Source organism: Eurytemora carolleeae, unplaced genomic scaffold, assembly GCF_000591075.1.
Source record: "Eurytemora carolleeae unplaced genomic scaffold, Eaff_2.0 scaffold276, whole genome shotgun sequence".
Taxonomy (NCBI): Eukaryota; Metazoa; Arthropoda; class Copepoda; order Calanoida; family Temoridae; genus Eurytemora; species Eurytemora carolleeae.
In genome coordinates this window covers 258,187-282,912 of record NW_019396167.1, presented here as the reverse complement: position 1 = coordinate 282,912, position 24,726 = coordinate 258,187, and the positions used below count along the sequence as shown (strand labels likewise).

The following is a 24,726-nucleotide window of genomic DNA, read 5'->3' as shown; positions in this document are numbered from 1 at the left end:
GATAGAAAGATAGATGATTCTGGCATGCAATTTCTATTGGTTCAGAATAGACACCAAACACTGATTGGATCAGGCGCTAATGAACTCATCATACAGGAGTAATGTCGGAACTTGTGTATAACTTTTTGCAAGCACAACTCTGTTCTTCTGTGGGTCGAAGGTTTATACTAATTTCTTTAGGATATATCTTTTAAAAATGCTGGAAACATCTACCAATTACAGGAGACATTACTTCCAAACCAGGGTTATGGCCCAATTTCTAACAATCAGGTGGTTAGAAATAGGCTAAATCGCATTTTGGAACTTATATCCCCTGAATTAGAAGCAACAAAAAATCTTCTAACGGTAAATGATAGAACAAGAAAACTAAAGTGTTTTTTCACAGATGTATTAATATATAAAAACTCCGCTAGAAATGTAAAGTTTTTAAATCAATAATTTTAGACTTGATATATATTTGAGAGAGGGGGGGAGGGAATTATGTTACAAAGAAACACTTGAACTAAAGTTAGAAGAAGGAGAGATTCAGATTACATGGGTTCCCACTTGTTTAGGTTTAGTGAGGGGAGGGAGGGGGGGGGGAGCAGAGATCCGAGTATTTGATACAATTCAGTTTTCTACCCTTCACGGAAAGAACAGAGAGAATAAAACAGTCAGAGTTGAATTAAGTATTAAAGTACTAAAGTATTAAGACCTCTGTTTGTCTGTTTGAATATCCAATCATATCCCAGCCGAACCCAGTGACTTGACCTACTTTTATTAAATTTTATAGCATACTTGAAATCTCTTTAATTTCAATTTAAAATTGTGTATATTACGATACATTGCTAATGTATAATATAATTAAAATAGAAATCTGTTGATTTTAGTTTTCATTTTTATAAGCTCGACTAGCAACATTGATTGTAATCTTTTAATTTTTGTGGATAACAAATTTTTTATATAATTTAAATATATAAAAAAGATTGCACCCGAGAGTCCTATTTTCTTTAACTTCATTGTGTTCAAACTATACATCTAGCTTCATCATGTTGTCATCAAAAATATTAAAAAAAATATTGTATAAGGATTTAAAAAAGTATCAATGAAAAAATTTGAATTTAATTTTTAAGAATATTTGAAACGCTTTTTAGAGGGGTTGCGAAGGGAGGTGGAGGGGGGTAGAGAGGGGAATGGAAGATGGAGGAGAATATAAGTCCGTCTTGAGTATTCCTTGCAGAAAGATAGATTTCTCTAGAGACTAAACAAGAATTAGGATCAAGGAAGAAAACTTGGAGAAAAGACTAAACCGTTTATCCTGAAGCTTAAACATTAAATATACAATATACATCTAACAATACAATTTTTACATTTCTTCTTCTACTAAGTAAGTAAGTTTTTTATGAAATATAGCAAAAACATACAAAATTAAGTGTTTTTAAGAGAAAATATTTTAAAACCTCCAAAANTTCTTTTTACAACAACAGATTGTTGATTTCTTCTTCTTATAACAACAGCTTGTTGATTTATTCTTTTTACAACAACAGATTGTTGATTTCTTCTTCTTACAACAACAGATTGTTGATTTCTTCTTCTTACAACAACAGATTGTTGATTTCTTCTTCTTACAACAACAGATTGTTGATTTCTTCTCTTTTCTTTAAAATCCTCGGAAAACATTTTTACCTTGAAAGACGAAATATGTGAACAAACTTTGTAGTTTTTTAATTTAAACTTTTAATTTAAAGTAAACTGGAATTTTATTATATCTGAAAATAAAGTTTGTCTCTTCATAAAAGAAGCGTCCAAGGAAATCATCAATTAATCTCAATATAACGATTATACGCTCATTTTATTTATCTGGAAATGATATGTACGACTTTTAACACTTAGTAACGTCAGAAAAGGGAGTTAAAAAAAATGGTAGATCTTAAACTAAATGAATTTTACTTGATTTTAGCCACATATTTATAGAATTCACAAATATTTACCTAGTCTTTATTGGCATTTAAGCAACAATTAGAATAAAGTTGAAGTTTGTTATATTTCAGTTAAAAATGCATCCTTTAGCAGATAAATAAAAAAGGGCATTATTGATGACATTGTATGAATGCAAGTATGAAAATTACAACAAAGCCCTTAAATTTTATCACATATAAAACTCTTTTAACCTGGTGAGCGGAAACCTGTTGTTCCAGTTCCTGTTGATCTGCACCACCAACATGAAGTTCTATAAAACTCCCATGATGTTACTACTGCTGTTTGTCAATAATTTTCTTTGTTAATTTCTAAAGCAACCAATTTTAACCATGTCTTATGCAAATATTTCAAAACTTTCGTTTTTTAAATAAATGTTAGAAATATCCATTTCAGATGTCTTTGTTTTATTATAGTGACTTTTAAAGTCAACAACTAGATTTTATCTGATGGTTTCTAATTCCTTCACGTACTACAAGTACAAGATATATATATCTATTTTAAACTATATCCCAATATACTAGATATTATCTGATGGTTTCTAATTCCTTGACGTACTACAAGTACAAGGCATATATATCTATTTTAAACTGTATCTCAATATACTAGATATTATCTGATGGTTTCTAATTCCTTGACGTACTACAAGTACAAGGCATATATATCTATTTTAAACTGTATCCCAATATATTATATATTATCTGATCGTTTCTTATTTCTTCACGTACTACAAGTACTAGACATATATATCTATTTTAATTTTAAACTGTATCCCAATATACTATATATTATCTGATGGTTTCTAGTACTACAAGTACAAGACATATATATCTATTTTAAACTGTATCCCAATATACTATATATTATCTGATGGTTTCTAATTCCTTCACGTACTACAAGTACAAGACATGTATATCTATATATATCTATTTCAAACTGTATCCTAATATACTAGATATTATCTGATGGTTTCTAACTCCTTCACGTACTACAAGTACAAGAGATATATGTATTTATTTTAAACTTTATCCCAATATACTAGATATTATCTGATGGTTTCTTATTCCTTCACGTACTACAAGTACAAGATTTATATATTTATTTTAAACTGTATCCCAATATAGTAGATATTATCTGATGGTTTCTAATTCCTTCGCGTACTTCAAGTACAAGACATGTATAACTATTTTAACCTGTATCCCAATATACTATATATTATCTGATGGTTTCTAATTCCTTCACGTACTACAAGTACAATATATATATATCTATTTTGATCTGTATCCCAATATACTATATATTATCTGATGGTTTCTAATTCCTTCACATACTACAAGTACAAGACATGTATATCTATTTTAAACTGTATCCCAATATACTATATATTATCTGATGGTTTCTAATTCCTTCACATACTACAAGTACAAGACATGTATATCTATTTTAAACTGTATCCCAATATACTATATATTATCTGATGGTTTCTAGTACTACAAGTACAAGACATATATATCCTTTTTAAACTGTATCCCAATATACTATATATTATCTGATGGCTTCCAATTCCTTCACATACTACAAGTACACGACATGTATATCTCTTTTAAACTGTATCCCAATATACTATATATTATCTGATAGTTTCTAATTCCTTCACGTACTACAAGTACAAGACATGTATATATCTATTTTAAACTGTATCCCAATATACTATAAATTATCTGATAGTTTCTAATTCCTTCACGTTCTACAAGTACAAGACATATATATCTATTTTAAACTGTATCCCAATATACTATATATTATCTGATAGTTTCTAATTCCTTCACGTACTACAAGTACAAGACATATATATCTATTTAAAACTGCATCCCAATATCTATATATAAATTTGGCTTGTCTCTCTTGGTGTTTGTTTGTTTGTCTGTCTGTTTGTTTGTATCCAATAAACGTCAAAACGGCTGAACCAATCGGGTCCAAATTTTTTGTGGGACATCACGGGACAACAGGGAAGGTTTATGAATGATCAAAATTTCAAATATTTGTCTCCATCAAAATTCGATCTTCATTAAATTTTTGAAAATTTTGAAAATCCACGAAATTTTTGGTGAAAATCCGCGAATTATTTTTGTTTTGTTTTACGATGTACACAAAGAGAACATGTTCACAATTAATTTAGAAGATGGGCGCGAAGCGCCATCTAAGGTTAGTATTATATATTATCTGATGGTTTCTAATTCCTTTACGTACTACAAGACAAGTACAAGACATATTTATCTATTTTAAACTGTATCCCAATATATTATATATTATCTGATGGTTTCTAATTCCTTCACATACTACAAGTACAAGACATGTATATATCTATTTTAAACTGTATCCCAATATACTATATATTATCTGATGGTTTCTAATACTTCGCATACTATGCTTAAAGGGACTGTATTCAAAGTGACCCTCCATTGAAAAAGTGTCATCTCCGATTTCCAATGATACCTTTAAAAACTTTGTGTGATCTGCAGTATGAACTAAATATCCACGTTTTTTTAAAACTTTTCTTTTCATTTGTTGCTTCTCTGCAAAATAACAAGTGCAGTTTTTGCTTCAGAAACAACGCAGAAAGTATCAGAATTTAACTCTTTTCAAGCTGGAAAAAATACCTTATCTTCCACTGAATGGATCAGATTAAGGTTTCAAAGGTACCATTGTGCATCAGAAATCCCCCTTTATAAAAGGAGGATCAAAAGTTATTTTTAAATTGTCCTAGGAAACCCATTCTCCAACATAGTTTATTATCTGATGGTTTCTTATACCAGGATAATGCATCCTACAATTCCTTTATTTACAGATTACAATGGGAAAATTTCTTCTGCTCTGTGTTCTGCTTCTGACAGGTATTATGCTGCAGATAAGATTGCTTGAAACATGATCGCAACAAACGCAAATGCTGAGAAAAATACTAGATATTAACAAGTTAAGCAACCAAAAAATATTTGAACGTATTTTACCTCCTCCCCCCTACCACTACACCTAGGTAGGTGTTAAGTTAAGCAATCAAGTTTCTAGGAATCAAGTTTCTAGGGATCAAGTTTCTAGGAATCAAGTTTCTAGGAATCAAGTTTCTAGTAATCAAGTTTTAAGAAATTAGGTTTCTAGCAATCAAGTTTCTAACAACCAAGCCTGTAGTATTGTACTAACCAAGTTTAAGGAAAATTGTAAAATAGGAAATGAAAAAGATAAAAAAAAAGATAATTATAATAAGAATAATGAACAGTAACTGGAGTAGAATAAGAATGATGAACAGTAACAGGAGTAGAGTAATAATAATGAACATTAACAGGAGTTAAGTAAGAATAAATGAACAGGAATGGGGACAGAATAAGAATAAAGAACAGGAACAGAGACAGAATAAGAATAATGAACAGAAACAGGAGCAGAATACCAAAAATGAACAGAAACATGAGCATAATAAGAATAGTAAACAGGAACAGGAGCATAATAAGAATAAAAAACAGGAAGAGGAGCAGAAAAAGAATAATGAACAGGAACAACAGCAGAATAAGAATAATGAGCAGGAACATGAAGAGAATAAGAATAAATGTACAAGAACAGGAGAAGTATAAGAATAGATAACCAGGAACAGGAGCAGAAAAAGAATACAGGAACGGGAACAGGAGCAGTAACAGAATACATGAACAGGAACAGGAACAGAAAAAGAATACATGACGAGGAACAGAATAAGAATAATGAACAGGAACGGAATTAAGTTAATATTTAGAAAGTTTGTGTTCCCTGTGTTCCCAATATATCAAGCTGACACCAGGAAAGACCAAACAAAAAGAGCAACATTGCGACAAAACTGTCTTCATCGGTCTTTATAAAGTATTTGGTTTAATTTGTGGCAGCAATATTCATTCCTGGAGAAAACTAATGCTTCTGTATAATAAAGCTCGTCGCTTAATTGTTTAAATTCATATAAATGCATCGAGATATTAGTAATAGAGGGGGCATCTGGAATTTTAGACTTCTTGTTGTACAGCCACTGTACACAATGACCCGATCAGAAATTCTACCTGGGGGGATCATAATTCGTAGATCAGTTTTGAAAGTTATTGTTTGAAAGTGAAGACTACAATATTCAAGCAAAGAAAACAAGTCCATATGATTTTTGTATAAAAATGAGACATGAAAAATAGAGAAAAAAATAAAATCCTTCTCCTTAACCCTATCTCTGCTGGGGTACTTGAGAACCAGAATATGCTGGTGGGGGGGGGGGGGAATTTGACTGGTAACCGCCAAAAAAGTCCTTGGAAAAAAGTTTCCGGCAAAAAAGTCCTAAAATTTCACACTGTAAAAGTCCTGTGGAAAAAAGTCCTTTCATTAAAAAGTCTCCGGAAATAAAGTCCTACCAATTCGAGACTTTATTTTCTAGGACTTTTTTTCTAGCTCCAGTATGATTTTATACAAAAAAGTCCTCTAACAAGTGAAAATGCATGATTCACAATTCTAGGTTTTTCTTTTCCTCGGATTTCTTTTCTTCAGGACTTTTTTTCCTGGTATCTTATTTTCTGAGACTTTATTGGCAGCCCCCAACACTATTTTAGGAAAAAAAAGTCCCAGGAATCCAAAACACCGGACTTTATTTCCACTGACGATTTTTCCAAGGACTTGATAAATTCGGACTTTTTTCCAAAGTTTTTATTTCCAGCTGTTTTTTTTTTCCAGAACTTTTTTTTCCCGGGACTTTCCTACATAGATTCAATTTGACCCCCTCCCCCCTCTAAATCCCATTTTTAATGTATAAATATGACAAATGATACATCGTTGTTTACACAATTTTTGACACTACAATATCTCATTGTTGAAAAATATTAAAATTAACTGTCCACTCAATACCGTACAAATAGATGTACTTAGGATTAAACCCATTGTACTCTATGATACCAACTCAGTCATAAGAAAACATTTTTCGACAAAATTCACTGTACAGTATAAACCTAGCCAGGAAAAATTAGGAGATTTATGCCCGCCCCCTGTATAAATGTTATCTATGGCTGCCCAAATTCCGAAAATTTGTTGAGGGAACCCATGGGTATTGTGTACCCTGGGGATATGCTATTTTTTTTTTGAAATTCCGCCAGTAACGCTGGTCATCAAATCATGGTTTAAAATCGATCTTGGGAATAACGATGACTATGAAATATAATACAAATCTTGGCAACGCCGTGAAATCCAGCAACTTTAATATATGCACAAACGTACCTTGCCTAGATAGGAAACTAATAGAATGCATTCGCACAATCTAGAATCAATGGGAAATTTCTTATCCGTTCATCAAATCTGGAATATTTAATTTCAGCTTCTCCGAACCTTAATCTAAATGGCGAATAGCTGAATAGGATCTCAATTTTAATCTTTTTCAGTCAACAGAATAGTTTTAGAGCCAGGACGGAAAGACAATGAAAGAGTTTGGAAGAAAATTTCTGTTGATAAATATCCGAGTGTTGTATAGAATATTCTGAGATACACTGTTTTTGAAACACTAGGGTTCACTTGAAATAGTTAAAGGACGTGGAACTGAATACTTGTCTCAAATTCTAATATTAAAATTCTGAAATCTCAAAACTTGATAGCGTTATTAAATAACCTTTTTTTAAATAGAGCTTAGAGAGTTTTTAAAAAAATGATTTTTTAATAAAACGGAAAGTTTTCTTGATGATCAGAGAGCTTTTTCATGTTGAATTATGAGTTTTCTACAGGAAACTGAGAATTTTCTTAAAGAGTATCTTTAATGAAACGAAGAATTTTTTTAAAATAAAACGAATAGTTTTTAGATAAAACTGATGGGAGAGTTTCTTAGATGTTACTATGAGTTTTCTTGATAAAACTGAGTTTTCTTTTTAGATAAAGCTGAGTTTTTTAGACAAAACGGAGAGTTTTCTAGGTGCAAATTAGAGTTTTCTATTGTTAGATTGATGGAACTGAAGGCTTTTTAATTAAAACTGAGATTTTTAAAGATAAAACTATGTTTTTAAGATCTAACTCAGAGTTTTCTAGATAAAACTAGAAGTTATCTAAAAACATGAAACTGTGTGTTTTAAAAGATTTATCCAAGACTAGTCCTGAACTGAAAATCTAAGAAGATCGGTTGAAATTCTCATCACATAAGTTGTTTTTTGATAATCTCAAATTTGTTGTCAGTTGATCCAGGGATTGGAGTCGTATTAAAACCTGATTTATCCGGAGCAGAATCTCTGGATGGAGACGGATTGGATGGAAGCTTGATTAAGAGAGAAACAGAGGTTGGGGTAAAAATCATTATATTTGATGATTCTTGGATAATATTTCAATTAAAAAGGTTTTTTGATTTTTTATTAAATGTTCTCTGCCATTGTTAATATATTGCAAATCATTGAATGAACGAAAAATATTTTGTTCAACTATTTGAAAATTAATTTAACTATCGGTAAAATAAATTGCAACATTAGTATTAAATAAATAATATAATTTTTTTAAAAACTAAATAATTAAATTCAAAATATTGATTTTTTTGACTAAAATTTATTTTTATTAATTTAGGCATCTCCTGGAGCAAATAAAGAAACTATGGGGGCACAGTCGGTCGACGTAAATATTTCTTTTATAAATTAATATTTATGGATTGAAAAAAATGATATAGATACAAAAATAAAAATAGTTAATTAAATAGGTTGAGGGTCAGGGTATCAATTTTTTGTGGGACAATTTTTTCTCTGTAGATGTTGATGATTTTTTATCACGCCTTTTTCCTTTCTTGTTTTGGGAAAACTGAAATGTTATGTTTTGACAAGGTAAAAATCTGGAGAAAATTCTTCCAAAAATTAACAAATGAAATTTTCTCTTGTTCTGCTATGAACGGAGAACATTACACACCAAAAATAGTGTTCAATAAAAAATCAAAATAGGATAATCGTATATGTAGCTCCTGCCCTCCTCCTAACCTTCTCCCGTCTAATATTTTCTCTTCTGTGATTTACGGTTAAAACGTTCTCTCTATATAGTTTATAGGAATTTTTCATCCTGTTACCTAGTCAGGATGAAATTAAATTTCAATCCCAGCCTTCTTATTCAATCCCTTCACACCCTTCATCTGCTCCCCAGGGAGTATGCAGGGAATCGAGCCGGACCGCCTTTTCATTGGACAGCACTGCTATTGCTAGCCTGCCTTGTCATGTGACAGACAGCTCTCACATTTTTGCAACCCAATGTCGTACACCTTAGATATTTCAAACTATGAATTATGTCGGATCAAATAAACGTAACATGAAATAATAATAGTTTAAACCATGCACACTAGGTTGCAAAGACATCGGGATTACAAAATTTGGTGGCAAAGATTATGATTGCTTAACAGAACAAACATGATATATGCAGTGCGCTTTCGGTGTACAGGGTAATTATCGCCTTTTACTATAACCGACTTGAATCTACTTTGTCTATCGGTACATCAGGGATGGAGTACCTAGGATAAGTACTCCAGCTTAAATGTTATTCCAGGCAATGTCTATCGGTACAGGAGGGAGTACCCAGGATAAGTACTCCAGCTCCTACAAGACTCCCAACTATACCCAGTACACAGATACTAACTTCAAGGGTAGGATTCTTTATATTTCTTGCTTTTATAATGTATCTCTTCATGATCTTTTATAATGTATCTCTTCATGATCTTTTATAATGTATCTCTTCATGATCTTTTATAATGTATCTCTTCATGATCTTTTATAATGTATCTCTTCATGATCTTTTTTTAAAATCTAGATATTTATTTGAGTATCATTGTTTATATGGTTTACAAGATTGTTGAAAATATGAATTTATCACAAGATTTTTTTTTTAACGAGTTATTATGTACATACAATTATAAATAAATAAATCAATAACGTCGGAAACGATTTTAAAAGATACTTTTTTTTTCTGTTTTTTTCCATTTCTGAATTATTTGTAAGTTTATATTCAAATATTTATAATGAAGCAGTTCGTGAGGAAAAAACTAAATTATTTATTGAAAGATAGCATACTTTTCAGGAGTGTTACTGTAGATACTACAAACACGGTGCGTGTTGTCTTTTATTAAAAAATGCGACATTTAAAAGTGTNTTGGGGTGGGTTTACTTAATTTAAGAGCTTAGGATTTTATTGAGTACTTTTACGTTAGTTTCAGTTCAAATGTTTCAACCTTTACGGTCCAAAAACGGTCCGTGTGCACACACCTGCTCTCTGTATAAATGATGGTTTAGGACTTATTAATAATGAGGTGGATCCAGTATTCACAGGGACCTTTGGAATTATAATTTTTTACCGTTATTCTTCGCCGAGGATTACAGCTTTAAGGTTTCCCAGATCCTCTGGGGTCTCCCAGATCATCAGGCGTTCAGGTCAAGGTGGTTTCTCGTTTAACTATATACAAAATATTGCGGTTCTAAATATGCCTGTACAGGCATATTCATGATCTTTTATAATGTATCTCTTCATGATCTTTTATAATGTATCTCTTCATGATCTTTTATAATGTATTTCTTCATGATCTTTTATAATGTATCTCTTCATGATCTTTTATAATGTATCTCTTCATGATCTTTTTAAATCCCTTCTCTTATTTTTGCATATCAAACCTTCTTTCTTCCAAGCCAATATTTTCATTTCTATTTCTTCTTTTGTTGCAAAATCTATAAACTGTCTCTTTAATTCTCCCTTTTCATCTCTGTTTATTTTCACTAATTATCACTGAAAAGGATTTAGATAAATAAATATTCAGAGTTTATGCCGGACTACAAGAGCATGATGAGTGGGTTTGAATCTAGTAGTTCAGAGAATTCAACAAACTCTACTTCAGGTCAGAATAGGAGAGGATAAACTAATTAAAGGGACTGTAAACGTAATGTTAAGTGAATCTCCATGCAAAAAGAGGCAATGTCCGATTTACTATGGTACATTTGAGACCTTAATTTGATTAAAAATATGGGAGATAACGTTGCTTTTCTTATTCAAATAGTGTTCAAATCTGTGAATTTTTCCATTGTTTGTCATAAACAAGATATTCGCAAGTCACTTTTTGCAGAAAACCCGCAAATTAAAATGAACAGTTTCAAATTTTAAAACTTAAAGTTTTAATTTTTTGCATGGAGCATAGATGATGATGGAGAGTAACTTGAAATTTCGCTTACAGTCCCTTTAAGTATACATTAAGACCCAAACAACTGTGGAATAAGACGATTATACTTCAGCAATGCTGTGTGTATTTGATGTGGAAATAAAGCAAATAATTTTACAAGTATCTAAAAGTCAACTTTTTACGTGTAAACAGTGAACAATTCCTATTTTACAGTTTTATGGGTTTCACTTAATAATATGTAATTTATCAATACAGCATATAGAATTTATTCACTATATTTTTCAATGCAATGAGAATCCAGGAATCGGTGCAAAATAGTTTGCCATGCAAAGAATGGTATGCAAAATATCTGCTTTGTAATAAGAATCTAAGCAAAATATTTTGTGCAATGTAAAATAGCTTACAAAAAAATCTGTTATGCAAGAAGAATCCTTGAAAAGAGAATTTTTTCTAAAACGATTGCAATTTGCATTAAAAATCTTTGCAACATTTTACAATGCAATTAAACTTTTTTATTTAATTACCTATTCGCACAAAGTCTGCTATGCTGAATAATGCAAGGTGAATTCCTGAAAAATAGTTTTTAATTCAAAAAGAATCTTTGCAAAAACATATGAAATATAGTGTGCGATGGAAAAAGAATCTATGCAAAAAACGTTGCATCGCAATGAAAATCTATGCAAAATTGTTTGCAATGAATTGAAAATCTTTATGAAGACTGCACCGAAAATGTTTGCGAATAATTAGATTATGTATTGGACATCAAATCAGCTTACCTAATAACATTTTAAAATTCTAATTTTTCAGAAATTTTCTATTTGCCATTGGCGAAGAACCTAATTTTTTATTCATTAAAATATTATTTCCACTAGATGTACAAATATGCTTGAATGCAAGTTAATATCTAGAGTGAAATTGCATGTAGTCCAGGATAGAGGAGAATGGAGGGGAGGAGGNGAAGGTAAATGAAGGGAGGGGGGGTTTCTGGGAATAAATGTTTTTTGCATTAAAACTGTAGCTAGTACTCAATTCTTAAACCATTAAGGAAGTTTAAAGTGCAGGAAAACTAAAATGCTCCAATAATCTCCTGATGTCATTAAAAACTGTTAAAACATAGAGCACCTTTTTCAAGTCAATTCTTTTAACTTTTTATATAAAATTTATTATAAAAGGTTCAAAATTTTGTAATTTCTTTAAAGTGTTTTGTTAATGTTTATTTTAATAATAATTGATTAAATTCATGATAATACTTTAAATTGTTTTTAAATTATATTTTAATCAATCAATATTTATTATATTGATTATAATTGGTTCAAATTCATGTAAATTCTTTAAAATTGTTTTGATATAAGCTATCATATTGATAATAATTGGTTTAAATTGCAATTTTAACTTTTTCTGAAGAAATAAATATGTTTTTTTTAAAGTAATTATTGACGTCAAATTTACACAGAACTCGTAACTAAACACAACTTTCTAGAAATTAACTTAATTCGTCGGATTATATTAGAAACGGACTGCAGCTTTCTTACTTGGATACAACATTTCTGCACTATCTGCGGTCATTTGATTTGAAAGTATTTATTCAATCTTTGCTCATACATTTAAGTTTTCCTAGCTATAAACTTATTGAACTATCTTAGCTGCAAGCCATTTGATATTCAAGATTTAACAAACCTACATTGGGCAGAAATCCACGTTTAAACAGTTTTAGGTATTCATTAAAGTCTTATTCTTTATGGGTAACCCTGTATTTCTTTATCTGTCTATATAAGATAGAGATGTTTTGTATATTATATTGGTATTGCAGGAGGAATGGGAGGAATGGGATTTGGAGGAATGTCCAATTTTCTGGATCTTGGAAGGAAAGTATTAAAAATCTAAACAATAGATTTTGTACAGATTGATTTCGGGACAATATCGACAAGAAAATATTTATATTTATATTTTATTTCTGTTCAAAATCTTGCATGCTTTCAAGCACAACTCCTTTTTTTCCGACGAGGTAGTGATAAAATAAGTTTTGAAATCCTTATATATAATCAAAAAAATTGATTTTTCGCACTCTTTGGGGTAAAATCCATAATGACGTAAAACTCTACCGGTAATTCTGCATGATATAATTGTGTTCCCACTATTGATATTAGCTTGAGAACTGTAAAGAAATTCATTTGTCATTTTCAACCATCAGCGTAGGACCGACAGATCATGTTATGACATATGTTAATTATTCTGTACATCTTGAATTTTCGAATTCCACTTCGAATCCAAATTAAAAAAAAAAAATTACACTTTACACTATAATATATTTTTTTCAACACAAAAAGAAATCGAGGAAAATTAGTTTTTACTGTATGTATTCGTATGTCTAGGTTGAAAAGCAATCATTACTTATTTGCTTCCGGATCTACAATATACAGTATACAATATACAATATACGAATATACAGATAGGAGGAATGTATGTATAATTATACATATTTACATATATATAAATATATATCATATATACGTATTCTGCAGAAGATCTGACATCAATTGTTAATAAATATATCATTTATTTTATTCACCCAGAATAGTTGGATTCTAGTAATACATTTTATTTCTGATATGCATTTATTAGTTATCATATTATGTAAAATGTAGATATATGATTACATAGTTGTTCTAAATTTTCTCCCATATGTTTTAAACGTTCTGTAAGCTTTTTTTATTGCACAATTCTAAACAAAAAAATTTAAATTTTGAAAAATACATGTGTAAGTTAAAGGGGATATTTTTACCTGTAACCGTCCAAAACCACTTATCCGGGGTCATAGTTCGTTAATGGCTAGTTTTTGGTTCGTTAATTGCTAGTTTTTGGTTCGTAAATGGCTTGTTTTTGGTTCGTTAATGGCTAGAGTTTGGTTCGTTAATTTCTAGTTTTTGGATCGCAAACTAAAACCAAACTAACTTAATGTACGTTCCTACAGACAATATTCCTTAGAAAAAAGTGTAAATTGTTCCTATATCATAAAATATTTGTTTCCAGTATGATGAAATCCTTTATGGAGCTTCAGAAACAGCAAGCACTGGCAGATGCAGATAAAGCTAGGTTAAAATTTACAGTGATAACCAGAAAACTGTGGAATAGGAAGACTAAATTAAAACTATAATCAAGTGTCTTTAATGTTGTTACAAATCAAATCGTTTTACTATACAGTGAAACCCTTAATAAAGAATACATCGAAAGAATTCATCAAATGTCGTATTCTTCACTTTCTCAAAATGGAATGTTGCAGGTATTTAGTTTTTTAATTAAATGATTATATGGAACTCTTTAAAACTGTTCCCGCATATTCATGGCTATTTATTTATTTTCGCAAAAACTGAAATTTACGTAATATAGTATAAAACTCATTGACCAATTGTCAAGACGACATTTGATAAATTCTTCCAATGTATTCGTTATTAAGGGTTTTACTATAGTAACTTAGAAAATCAGTTATTAAGTTAAATGGGTCTGTTTAACTTGCAATTGATATGAATCATGTTTATTTGATTTTTTAAAGTCAGAAACTTTTCTAAAAGATGTCGTCCTATTCCAGAGATTTATGTTTCTCACTGTACCTGCTCATCAATTATATGAAATGTGACTAGAGTTTTTAAACCAATTTGACTCGAAAAACACAAAATTGTGCTTCAGCGGTTAATTTTCAATTCTAGAGGGGGTATTTCAATATTTAGGTAAATGGCATGTAAAAACTTAGAATCGACATATTTTTATGAAGAACATCCAAAAATTAGATTTTCTGTAAACAGGACTTGGGCGATCATATTTTTTAAATTTTATTTTTGAAAAAAGTTCAAAAGAAAGTAAGATTAATACTGATCAATATCAAATTAAATTTTGATACCCCCTTCAATTTTTCCTGAACACTCCCTTTCTAACTAAGAAACTAAGTCTAAGTACCGTTGCATAAATTTTGAATAAAAGAATAAGAAGATTAGATCTCAACTGTTTTCTAAAATATCATGTACAACGTTCATTCTTGGTAATTTTTTATAAATTATAAAATCATCTAATTTTCCAGAATTTTGAAACTTTTCTAAATTAGCAAATTTTTTAATGTTCAATATAGTCTAATTTATGAAAATTTCCTAAATTATTCAATTTGTTTTCAAAAATAGTTTATTAAATACGTTCAACATTCTAAAAAATCGAAATAGAATAGGTTATGCCGATATAACTTGTTATATTCAAAATGAAAACAAATCGAGGTTTTATTTAAAAAAGAAATAATCACTTAAAATTTACTTTTGATAAATTGTTTTTAATTGAAAATTAAAACTTTAAAAAAAGCAAATATAATTGATCCTTGCTTAAAGGGATAGTAGACGAGATTTCAAATAACCGTCAATCAAGCTTTAGCCCTGATATCAGTATAGGATTTACAATGTGGTGAATTCAGTTGATTTTCCAACAAATTAAAAATTATCACTTTTCAGTTAGAAAAAAAGAACAATTTAACCATTTTTACTCCAAGAAAGGGTACCATTGTGAGGGTCACTTCAAATTCTGTTGACAGTCCCTTTAATATTTCATATTGTAAAGAGAGGGTCACTTCAAATTCTATTGACAGTCCCTTTAATATTTCATATTGTAAAGAGATGGTCACTTCGAAATCTATTGACAGTCCCTTTAATATTTCATATTGTAAAGAGAGGGTCACTTCAAATTCTATAGACAGTCCCTTTAATATATCCGATTGTTTCAGGCTGAATGAAACTATAACAACGGAGGATTTAACTGTAAAGGTGATTATATGTAACTCTTTCTTTATTTGGAAGTTCTGAGCTCGGGTTTTATAATTGAAGGAAGAAATTAGACTATCCGAACATAATTCAACTACTTTTTGCTTTTATTCAATCCCGATCTTAGAGTTTTCCATCAATGCTTAAATCATCACTATTTTCTTTTATTGCAATTTTATCTATTTTCGTTCATAACTTCATTAATTAATTAATCCATTCTTTTTTAAATTTAATTTTTTAAAATGAAATTCTAAAGTTAAGCTCGGAATTTGAAAAGAATGAGTTCACTCCTTTCATTTAAAAGTGTTTAGCTCTGAATATCTACAGGATGGTTCAGCTGCTACCAGAGATTCAGGACTTTCCCCTTTTCCTTCTCTTCCCCCTTCTCCTTCTCTTCCCCCTTCTCCTTCTCTTCCTTCTTCTCCTACCAAATACAGGAACATAAAGCTCTTAAACCCTGGAAAACTAGGAACTAAGATAAGATGGATATAAGAATGGATTTTGACAAATATTATTTCAAAACTAATGTTAAAAACAAAAAGTTACAACAAAGTACAAGTGGGTTAGTTAAGTAAAACATAAGGCCTTGGCGACACTTCATAGTCAGCCCGATCGTAAAGGTTGAGAAGATAAAAAAATTTTAAAATTTTTCATTTGTTTAAGGTTAAATTCTAGGACTAGGCTTTGGTTCAAAAGTGTTACAAATAAAACTGCTGAATAAGAGGACGACATTTAAGAAATCTTATGTGAAAATGAGTTTGTTAAAAAACAAACAAAGTGTTTTTACCTTGGTAGCTTGGAAATCAACTAGAACGAAATAGGCCCATGTGTACACTGCACAATTCATCTTTCTTATCTTCTATTTAAAATTTAATTTTCTTCATCTTCCACAGTTTTATGGGTCTCACTGTAGGATACTTTGATATTTTCTTTGAATAAAATGTAAAATTTCAAATCTATTAAATTTATTAATTCAAAATTTAACTTATTCTTTCGAGTCAAAAGAAAAGTTACTGTTGATAAAGCTCAATATCCCAATTTTTTTTTCTTAGAATTTTGTGGCTGGAGTATAAATTTCTATTTTTATCTTGCCTTTCTTATGTTTATCAGGACTACTCTGTGTATTTAGACCTGGAACCGGATATTATTCTTTGATTTATCACACATAGAACTAAATAGAACTGGATAGAACTACAGGGTGTCTCTGAAAGAACTGTGTCTAGCCTAAATTAAAGTAAACTAAACTAAACTAAACTAAACTACCTTAAACTAAGATAAAATGAACTAAAATAAAATAAACTAAAATAATTTAAACTAAACTAAAATAAACTAAACTAAAACAAAACTAAACCAAAATAAAATAAACTAAACTAAAACTACCTTAAACTAAGATAAACAAAAATAAACTAAACTAAACTAAACTTAAGTAAACCGAACTAAATCAAACAAGAATAAAAAATTCTAAAACTAAACCCTCAGAACGCATACAAATTGTAAATCCTGATGTAGATCCAATCAGTTTTTATGTCCTAAAACCTAAAATCCACAAATAAAACAGATAAAAATTTTATTCAATTCTAAAATCTATTTCTTACACTTGTACAGAAAATAATGTAGACTATTCTTTACTGTAAACTGTACAGTTCACATTGTATACACTGCACAGGGCTGACTGTACAGTTCACATTGTACACTGCACAGGGCTGACTGTACATAAATAGGAATGTAGAATCCAGATCTTGGCCCGGACGGCACGGAAATATTTCCATCGGAAAAATTCCGGTAAATTATTTTTAAATTTTTTAAGTTAAATAATTAACGTTTAGGTTTAAAGGATTTAAATATTGTAGCAATTATTTTAAATAAGAGATTCCGATAATATAGTTTACCAGCATGCAGTGCTTGAGTATTCAAAATATATCCTAGATTTTCCTGATTTTATATTTCTGAATTTTCAAAATTTACAAAAATCGGAAATTTTTAAATGCAAAGTAATATTCTACAGTGGTAGGTGATTCTATCAATACAATGAAGACGACTTTCGATTTAAATTTTGATTTATATCAAGCTGTTAAACAGCATGGATATTGGATACACATCACATAAACACAGAGGTCAAGTAGGTCAAGAGAAGCTGTCAATTTGATTACTTGTAAACATGTAATTCTAAAAAAGCTTGTTAACAATTAAAATTTAAATACAAAAGTCGTCTTCATTGTATTGATATAATCGCCTTGACTGTACAAAATTTGTTGTCCCTAGATCGGTTCAGCAGTTGCGACAAATAGAGGAAACAAACCTGCAAATAGACAAATATATAGAATATATTAGAGGAAACAAACCAGCAAATAGACAAATATATAGAAGAGGAAACAAACCAGCAAATAGACAAATATACAGAATATATTAGAGTAAGCAAACCAGCAAATAGACAAATATATAGAATATATTAGAGTAAGCAAACCAGTAAATATATAGAATAAATTACCGTGTATACCTGGGTTCATATATCTATGATGAATAGAAGGAATAATTAAGATATGAATTGAATACAATTTGGTTTTATATGTTAAAGAATATCTACAAGAATACATGTATATAGCATTAGTTCTATTACATTGTTTATTATTTTGCTAGAAAAAAATACGATGGTAGACATAAAGTTTTAAGTTATAAAGATCAATTTTTATCAAAGCCTTCTTGTGGTAAGAAGAAGCTTATTCGGGAGGATCTTGTTTATCACATCAATTCATTGGATTCTTTGTTATTATTTATCCTGGAGAATACCAGCTAAACCATCCTGATATGTTATCCTGGACTAAACCAGCTGAACCATCCTAATAGGTTATCCTGGAGTAAACCAGCTAAACCATCCTGATATGTTATCCTGGACTAAACCAGCTGAACCATCCTGATATGTTATCCTGGAGTAAACTAGCTGAACCGTCCTGATATGTTATCATGGACTAAACCAGCTGAACCATCCTGATATGTTATCCTGAATAAACCAGCTGAACCATCCTGATATGTTATCCTGGAGTAAACTAGCTGAAGCATCCTGATAGGTTATCCTGGAGTAAACTAGCTGAACCATCCTAATAGGTTATCCTGGAGTAAACCAGTTGAACCATCCTGATAGGTTATCCTGGAGTAAACTAGCTGAACCATCCTGATAGGTTATCCTGGAGTAAACCAGCTGAACCATCCTGATATGTTATCCTGGACTAAACCATCTGAACCATCCTGATATGTTATCCTGAACTAAACCAGCTGAACCATCATGATATGTTATCCTGGACTAAACCAGCTGAACCATCCTGATAGGTTATCCTGGAGTAAACTGGCTGAACTATCCAGATAGGTTATCCTGGAGTAAACTAGCTGTACTATCCTGATAGGTTATCCTGGAGTAAACTAGCTGTACTATCCTGATATGTTATCTTGGAGTAAACCAGCTGAACCATCCTGCTAGGTTATCTTGGAGTAAACCAGCTGAACCATCGTGATAGGTTATCCTGGAGAAAACTAGCTGAACCGTCCAGATAAACCACCTAAACTCAAAAGTCTATCCTCAAGGGTTGTCAAAAGAAAACAAGTATTTAAAAAACTTTTTTTTTATTTAAAATATAAAAGCTCAGTAAAGGTTTTGTTCTTTTCTTATATAGGTTAATCAATTTTATAAACGATGTAGATGTCCATGCCTGGAAGAGTTAAGGGATTCCAACCCGTGATTCTTGGTTCAATTCCATTCATTTCTAAATCAAAGGTGGGATTTTTGTAAACTGTAATATTCGGTGTCCCTGTAACCTCTGTATCCCCTTTATCTTTTGTATGCCTTGTTTCCCAGACCATACCCTGTTTACCCTGTATCCCTAGTACCCCATGTATCCCTGTATCTTCAGTATCTCTAGTACCCCCTGTAAACCCTGTGTTACCTGTATCCCGTTTATCTCATGGATCCTTTATATCCCTTGTATCCTCTGTATCTTCTGTATTCCATGTATCTCTGAATCTGTGTATCTCAGTATCTCTGTATCTTCTGTATCCCCTGTACCCTTTGTAACTCTTGTATTCCCTGTATCTCTGTATCTCTGTATCTTCTGTCTCCTGTTTCTTCTGTATCCCCTGTATTCCCTGTGTCTCTTGTATCTCCTGTATCTCCTGTATCCCCTGTATCCCCTGTATCTTCTGTATCCCCTGTATCTCCTGTATCCCCTGTATCCCCTGTTCGAACCTACAGCCCGGAGCAGAATCTCATCTCCAGGTTTAAAAGTTTCCTTAGTTAAAGGATTAATGGAGTTCTCTGAAACCTGATCCTAAACCTTCTTTATCTTCTCCAAATCTTATAACAACAGACAAATATAATCAATCCTAATAAAAGAGTTTAGATTTCCTATAAGTTCTATATTTTACCATCTGCATCCTTTAGTAGATATCTCATCTCTCGTTTTTTTTTCTTCATTTTTTTATTAATCTTTTTATTTTACCGAGAAATTTCCGACGCAGTTTTTTATTGAACCTCTGAATTAATTTCCTTTGAATATTATCTTCTCAGATTTAAAAAAATTTAATTTCAAGTAATTTCGTTTAGGAAAGTAAAAATAGAATTCAGAAACCTGAACTTTTCTTGACTCCACTTCATCCTTTCTTCGCAGGTTAGAAAATCAGATGAATGGGATTAATGAGATGAATAGGATGAATGGGATTAATGAGATGAATAGGATGAATGGGATGGATGGGATGGATGGGATGGATGAGATGGATGGGATGGATGGGATGGATGGGATGGATGGGATGGATGGGATGGATGGGATGGATGGGATGGATGGGATGGATGGGAGCCTAAATGATTTATAATTTCAGATTTCAGTGAATATGAAAATATATTCTTCTTGGTGAGGTAAGATATATAAAATATAAAATAGCCTAGTCGGTCATTTTTCTGATAATTTAGAATAATTAATTTCAAGATGGAAAACAAATACAATTCGTTACCGTTGAGAACCGGACATGCCATTCTTAAAATAGACCATCAATTCAAATTACATAAACAGTCCCTTTAAAATAGACCATCACTTCAAATTACAAAAACAGTCCCTATAAAACAGACCATAACTTCAAATTACATAAACAGTCCCTATAAAATAGACCATCACTTCAAATTACATATACAGTCCCTTTAAAATAGACCATCACTTCAAATTACATAAACAGTCCCTTTAAAATTAATCAAAATGAATAATATTATATAATTCGTCCTGCTTTTGATCTGAAGAACAAACATACTAATAGACTAACATTCAGACACATAACTATACATTTAATAAACCCAGATAGACTAACAAACAGACACATAACTATACATTTAATAAACCCAGATAGACTAACAAACAGACACATAACTATACATTTAATAAATCCAGATAGACTAACAAACAGGCACATAACTATACATTTAATAAATCCAGATAGACTAACATACAGACACATAACTATACATTTAATAAACCCAGATAGACTGACAAACAGACACATAACTATACATTTAATAAACCCAGATAGACTAACAAACAGTTACATAGCTATACATTTAATAAACCCAGATAGACTGACAAACAGACACATTTAATAAACCCAGATAGACTGACAAACAGGCACATAACTATACATTTAATAAACCCAGATAGACTGACAAACAGACACATAACTAGACTGTTATCAAACCCAGATAAACTCTTAACTAGTAACCAGCTAAGCTCTAAAAAATAATGAAATAATAAGTCATTTAACAACCAAATTTTCGATAATTAAAATCTTCGATTTTTAAAATCATTTTTTGAAAATACATTTAAGAAACATGAAAACTGCGAACTTCTTTTATAGTTTTATGTAAAATAAAGTAAAACTGGTGGGTTGGAATGCAACATTTAAAATTATTCAGATAATATTTAAAAAAAAACGCTTTTCTGAATACTTTGGGCATATATATATAGACCAGCACATATTTAGACACATATGCCTGACCAGACTAGAATCATTTTTTGAATAATCAAAATAATATTTGTTGAAAGATTGGATGAGTTTTCTGAATATATTCCTCTTCGTTTAATCCTTGAGTCGAGTCTGGACGGATTAAGACGAGGACGGAATACGGATCCTATAAACTCCATGAACTGCTCAGAAACAGGAAACTTGGACAATTAAACCCAGATCCTTATGAATATATGAATACACGTCCATATATACTCAAAATAAATGTTCTGGAACAATCTCAAGGTTTAGTTCGACTAAGAATAAAAATTCGATTCTAAACTAACAAAATATTTGCTTATTTTTGACATTTTTCCCCCAAGTTTTTCAAAACATTTTTTTAACATCTCTTTACCTTTCCAGTGCCGCACTTTTTTATAAGATCAAAAAATAAGTTTACAACTAATCATCATTCTTTCTATGCTGGTCATGTTCGTCGACATCATTTTTAATTTTTTTGGAAAGTCTCCAGATTCCTGTTTTCAAGTATTGGAAATTAAAAACCTGGAGATACTCCTTAAAGAAATAATAAAAGATATTTGTGTAAAAGAAGTCTAATTATTTATCTAATAATGTCCTTGTATCTCAGATAAACTTCTACTACGAGCTAAACAGTCTAACTCCAGTAGTATTCTGATCCGTTCCTATCTTATACTCTGCTCAAATATATATATTTTCCAGGTTAAAGATCAACATATATTTATTAACTTTTTTCTTCTGACAGACAGGGTTACCCATAATGAATCTAGACATCACCAACCCCTTGGACTGAAGATGATGATATTTTTATCGAAATATATATGCTGAAGAGACTCTCTGTATTTTTTTCCAAGTTTGGTTGAGATTGCTCTATACCTGATTTAACCTTTTCCCATAATGAATGAGACTTTAAAAACGACAGAAAAATCTTAACTTAATTTATCTATTTTTGTTTCCTTTTGATTATAGTGTTATAGTGTTAGCTAAAACACTAAAAACTTTTGATTTGATAAGCATTTTATAATTCTTGTTATAACTGATAATGATAATTTAAGAACTGAATCAGGGACCATCGAGCTGGGAAATAACATGAATCTGAGTAGATCAAGTTTAAGCACTGATCTCGAAATTACATTATAACAATAGTTCCCAGCTCAGATTTAATGAATATAGCGAGAAGTAGCTGAACCACACATCAAATCCATCAAATCCATGGTTTAAGTTACAAGTTAAAAATTCCTTAGAACATTTCTGAATGAGTAGAAAGAAAACCGACGTCAATCATTCCACTGTTTTCTGGTTACCACTGTATGATTATATGTTTAGAAGAACGTATACCTTGATATTTTTGAGCTGACTCATAAACCTAAAAATACTGAGCCGGTCAACCAGGCTAGTATAGCGAAGCCGAACATTCTGGCTAAAATAACGGAGTCAGTCAATCAGGCAAGTAGTAACTTACCAACCAGGCTAGTATAACGAAGCCGAACACTCTGGCTAAAAGAACGAAGTCAGCCAATCAGGCAAGTAGTAACTTACCAACCAGGCTAGTATAACGGGTGTGAACCAACCAATGAATTCATAGATATTTGTACATTTCACATTTGACACTTAGTGTCATAAAGCAGAGAAGTACAAACTCAAGTATATTTTTCCTTTTTAATTAACAGCGTAAAGGACAGAATATAAATTAAATCATTATCTGGTGATTAGTTAATGCTGAGATATTAAGTTGTTTTATGAGAACCAGTTTAGAAATTAGAAAATGAAGGTAAGTCTTGAAAACTTTATTTGGATATTTAATATAAAATTTATATTTCTAGGCTAGAAAGATAGATATACAGCTAAATCAGGACGATCTGGAATCTCTACTGGGAGCTGGGAACAGGTTTAAAGGGAGTGTTCGCTTAAAAAGGGGTCTAAAACAAATGTATTTTGCGATTCCTTCATTTCACTCAAATTTTTCTGGTCGCACCGCCGAAGACTGTCCAGTTTTCGAGGATCGATTGATGACCACACTCAGCTAAACCCCACTTTCTTTCGGTCAGAGTACTGCAGATTACTGCAGTTCACTCCGAAAGCTTAGTTTAGGGTGAGACTGTGTTAAATTATCTTCACTAAAAGATAGGATAGTAATAAAAATATTACTAATCGTTTATAGTTTTATTCGAGTTAATTCTTTAACCATATTTTTTTAGCGAACACACGCTTTCATGTAAGTTTTCCGCTTCTTAAATATAAAAATGGAAAGTAATAAAACTTGATTTATTTCGCTGATTATTTCTTCACTGGTGCAGTCAAAATTTTAATGGAGAAATGTTTTAAACATTGTGACCAAAACCATAAACCACAGGATCATATTAGGCTCCAAAAAATGGCGCTTGATCGGTTCAGTCGTCTTCTTTATTTTACAAAAGTTTGCGGCAAAAATAATAGTTTAGTAGAAATCTCACAAAAACATCGTCTCGAACAGATGCCTAATACTCTGGAATTGTTCTTATAAAAATCATTAAAATTAAAATTAATTATATTTTTTTATTTTAATCTTTTTTTGATTCTAAACAGTCAAGAAATAGAATGTATAAAATTAATTATTTAAGAGCAAAGAAATTACAATTTCGAAATTGTTTCTCTTTGAATTTATGGCTCCTTTGGTTCCATACTGTCTGTGTATTTTTTGTTAAATTTTGAAAACAAATAAACCGAGTTTTTAAACGAATTTAAAAAGTTTGTTGTATTAGGACTTGCAGTTAGTTATGTTGTCGGGTTAATATATAAAGTTATTTTACAGGAAAAAGTTAGATGATGAGAGAAAAC

At 30.8% G+C, this 24,726-nt stretch overlaps 1 protein-coding gene and 1 long non-coding RNA gene across 2 annotated transcripts; both read left to right on the top strand.

Annotated features, from left to right (window-relative positions):
* The first annotated feature begins 4,631 nt into the window (after nucleotides 1-4,631).
* LOC111697025 (mediator of RNA polymerase II transcription subunit 2-like) lies at nucleotides 4,632-13,210 on the top strand. The gene is made up of 7 exons (XM_023466890.1): nucleotides 4,632-4,655; nucleotides 5,322-5,556; nucleotides 8,158-8,258; nucleotides 8,536-8,583; nucleotides 9,493-9,589; nucleotides 10,751-10,828; nucleotides 12,918-13,210. Exons 1-7 carry the CDS (start codon nucleotides 4,632-4,634, stop codon nucleotides 12,989-12,991), a joined length of 657 nt encoding a protein of 218 aa, XP_023322658.1. The 3' UTR covers nucleotides 12,992-13,210.
* Nucleotides 13,211-17,352: 4,142 nt separating this feature from the next.
* On the top strand, nucleotides 17,353-20,558 carry LOC111697023 (uncharacterized). Its single transcript, XR_002764204.1, has 3 exons — nucleotides 17,353-17,682; nucleotides 19,592-19,666; nucleotides 20,492-20,558. It is a non-coding gene; the product is annotated as an uncharacterized LOC111697023 (long non-coding RNA).
* Nucleotides 20,559-24,726: the final 4,168 nt, after the last annotated feature.

Coding starts and splice junctions, on each gene's coding strand:
- LOC111697025 (XM_023466890.1), top strand. CDS start 4,632: ATGGATCAGATTAAGGTTTCAAAG. Junction 5,557..8,157: donor TGAAGAGAATAAGAATAAAT/GTACAAGAACAG, acceptor ATTTGTTGTCAG/TTGATCCAGGGATTGGAGTC. Junction 8,259..8,535: donor TGATTAAGAGAGAAACAGAG/GTTGGGGTAAAA, acceptor TTATTAATTTAG/GCATCTCCTGGAGCAAATAA.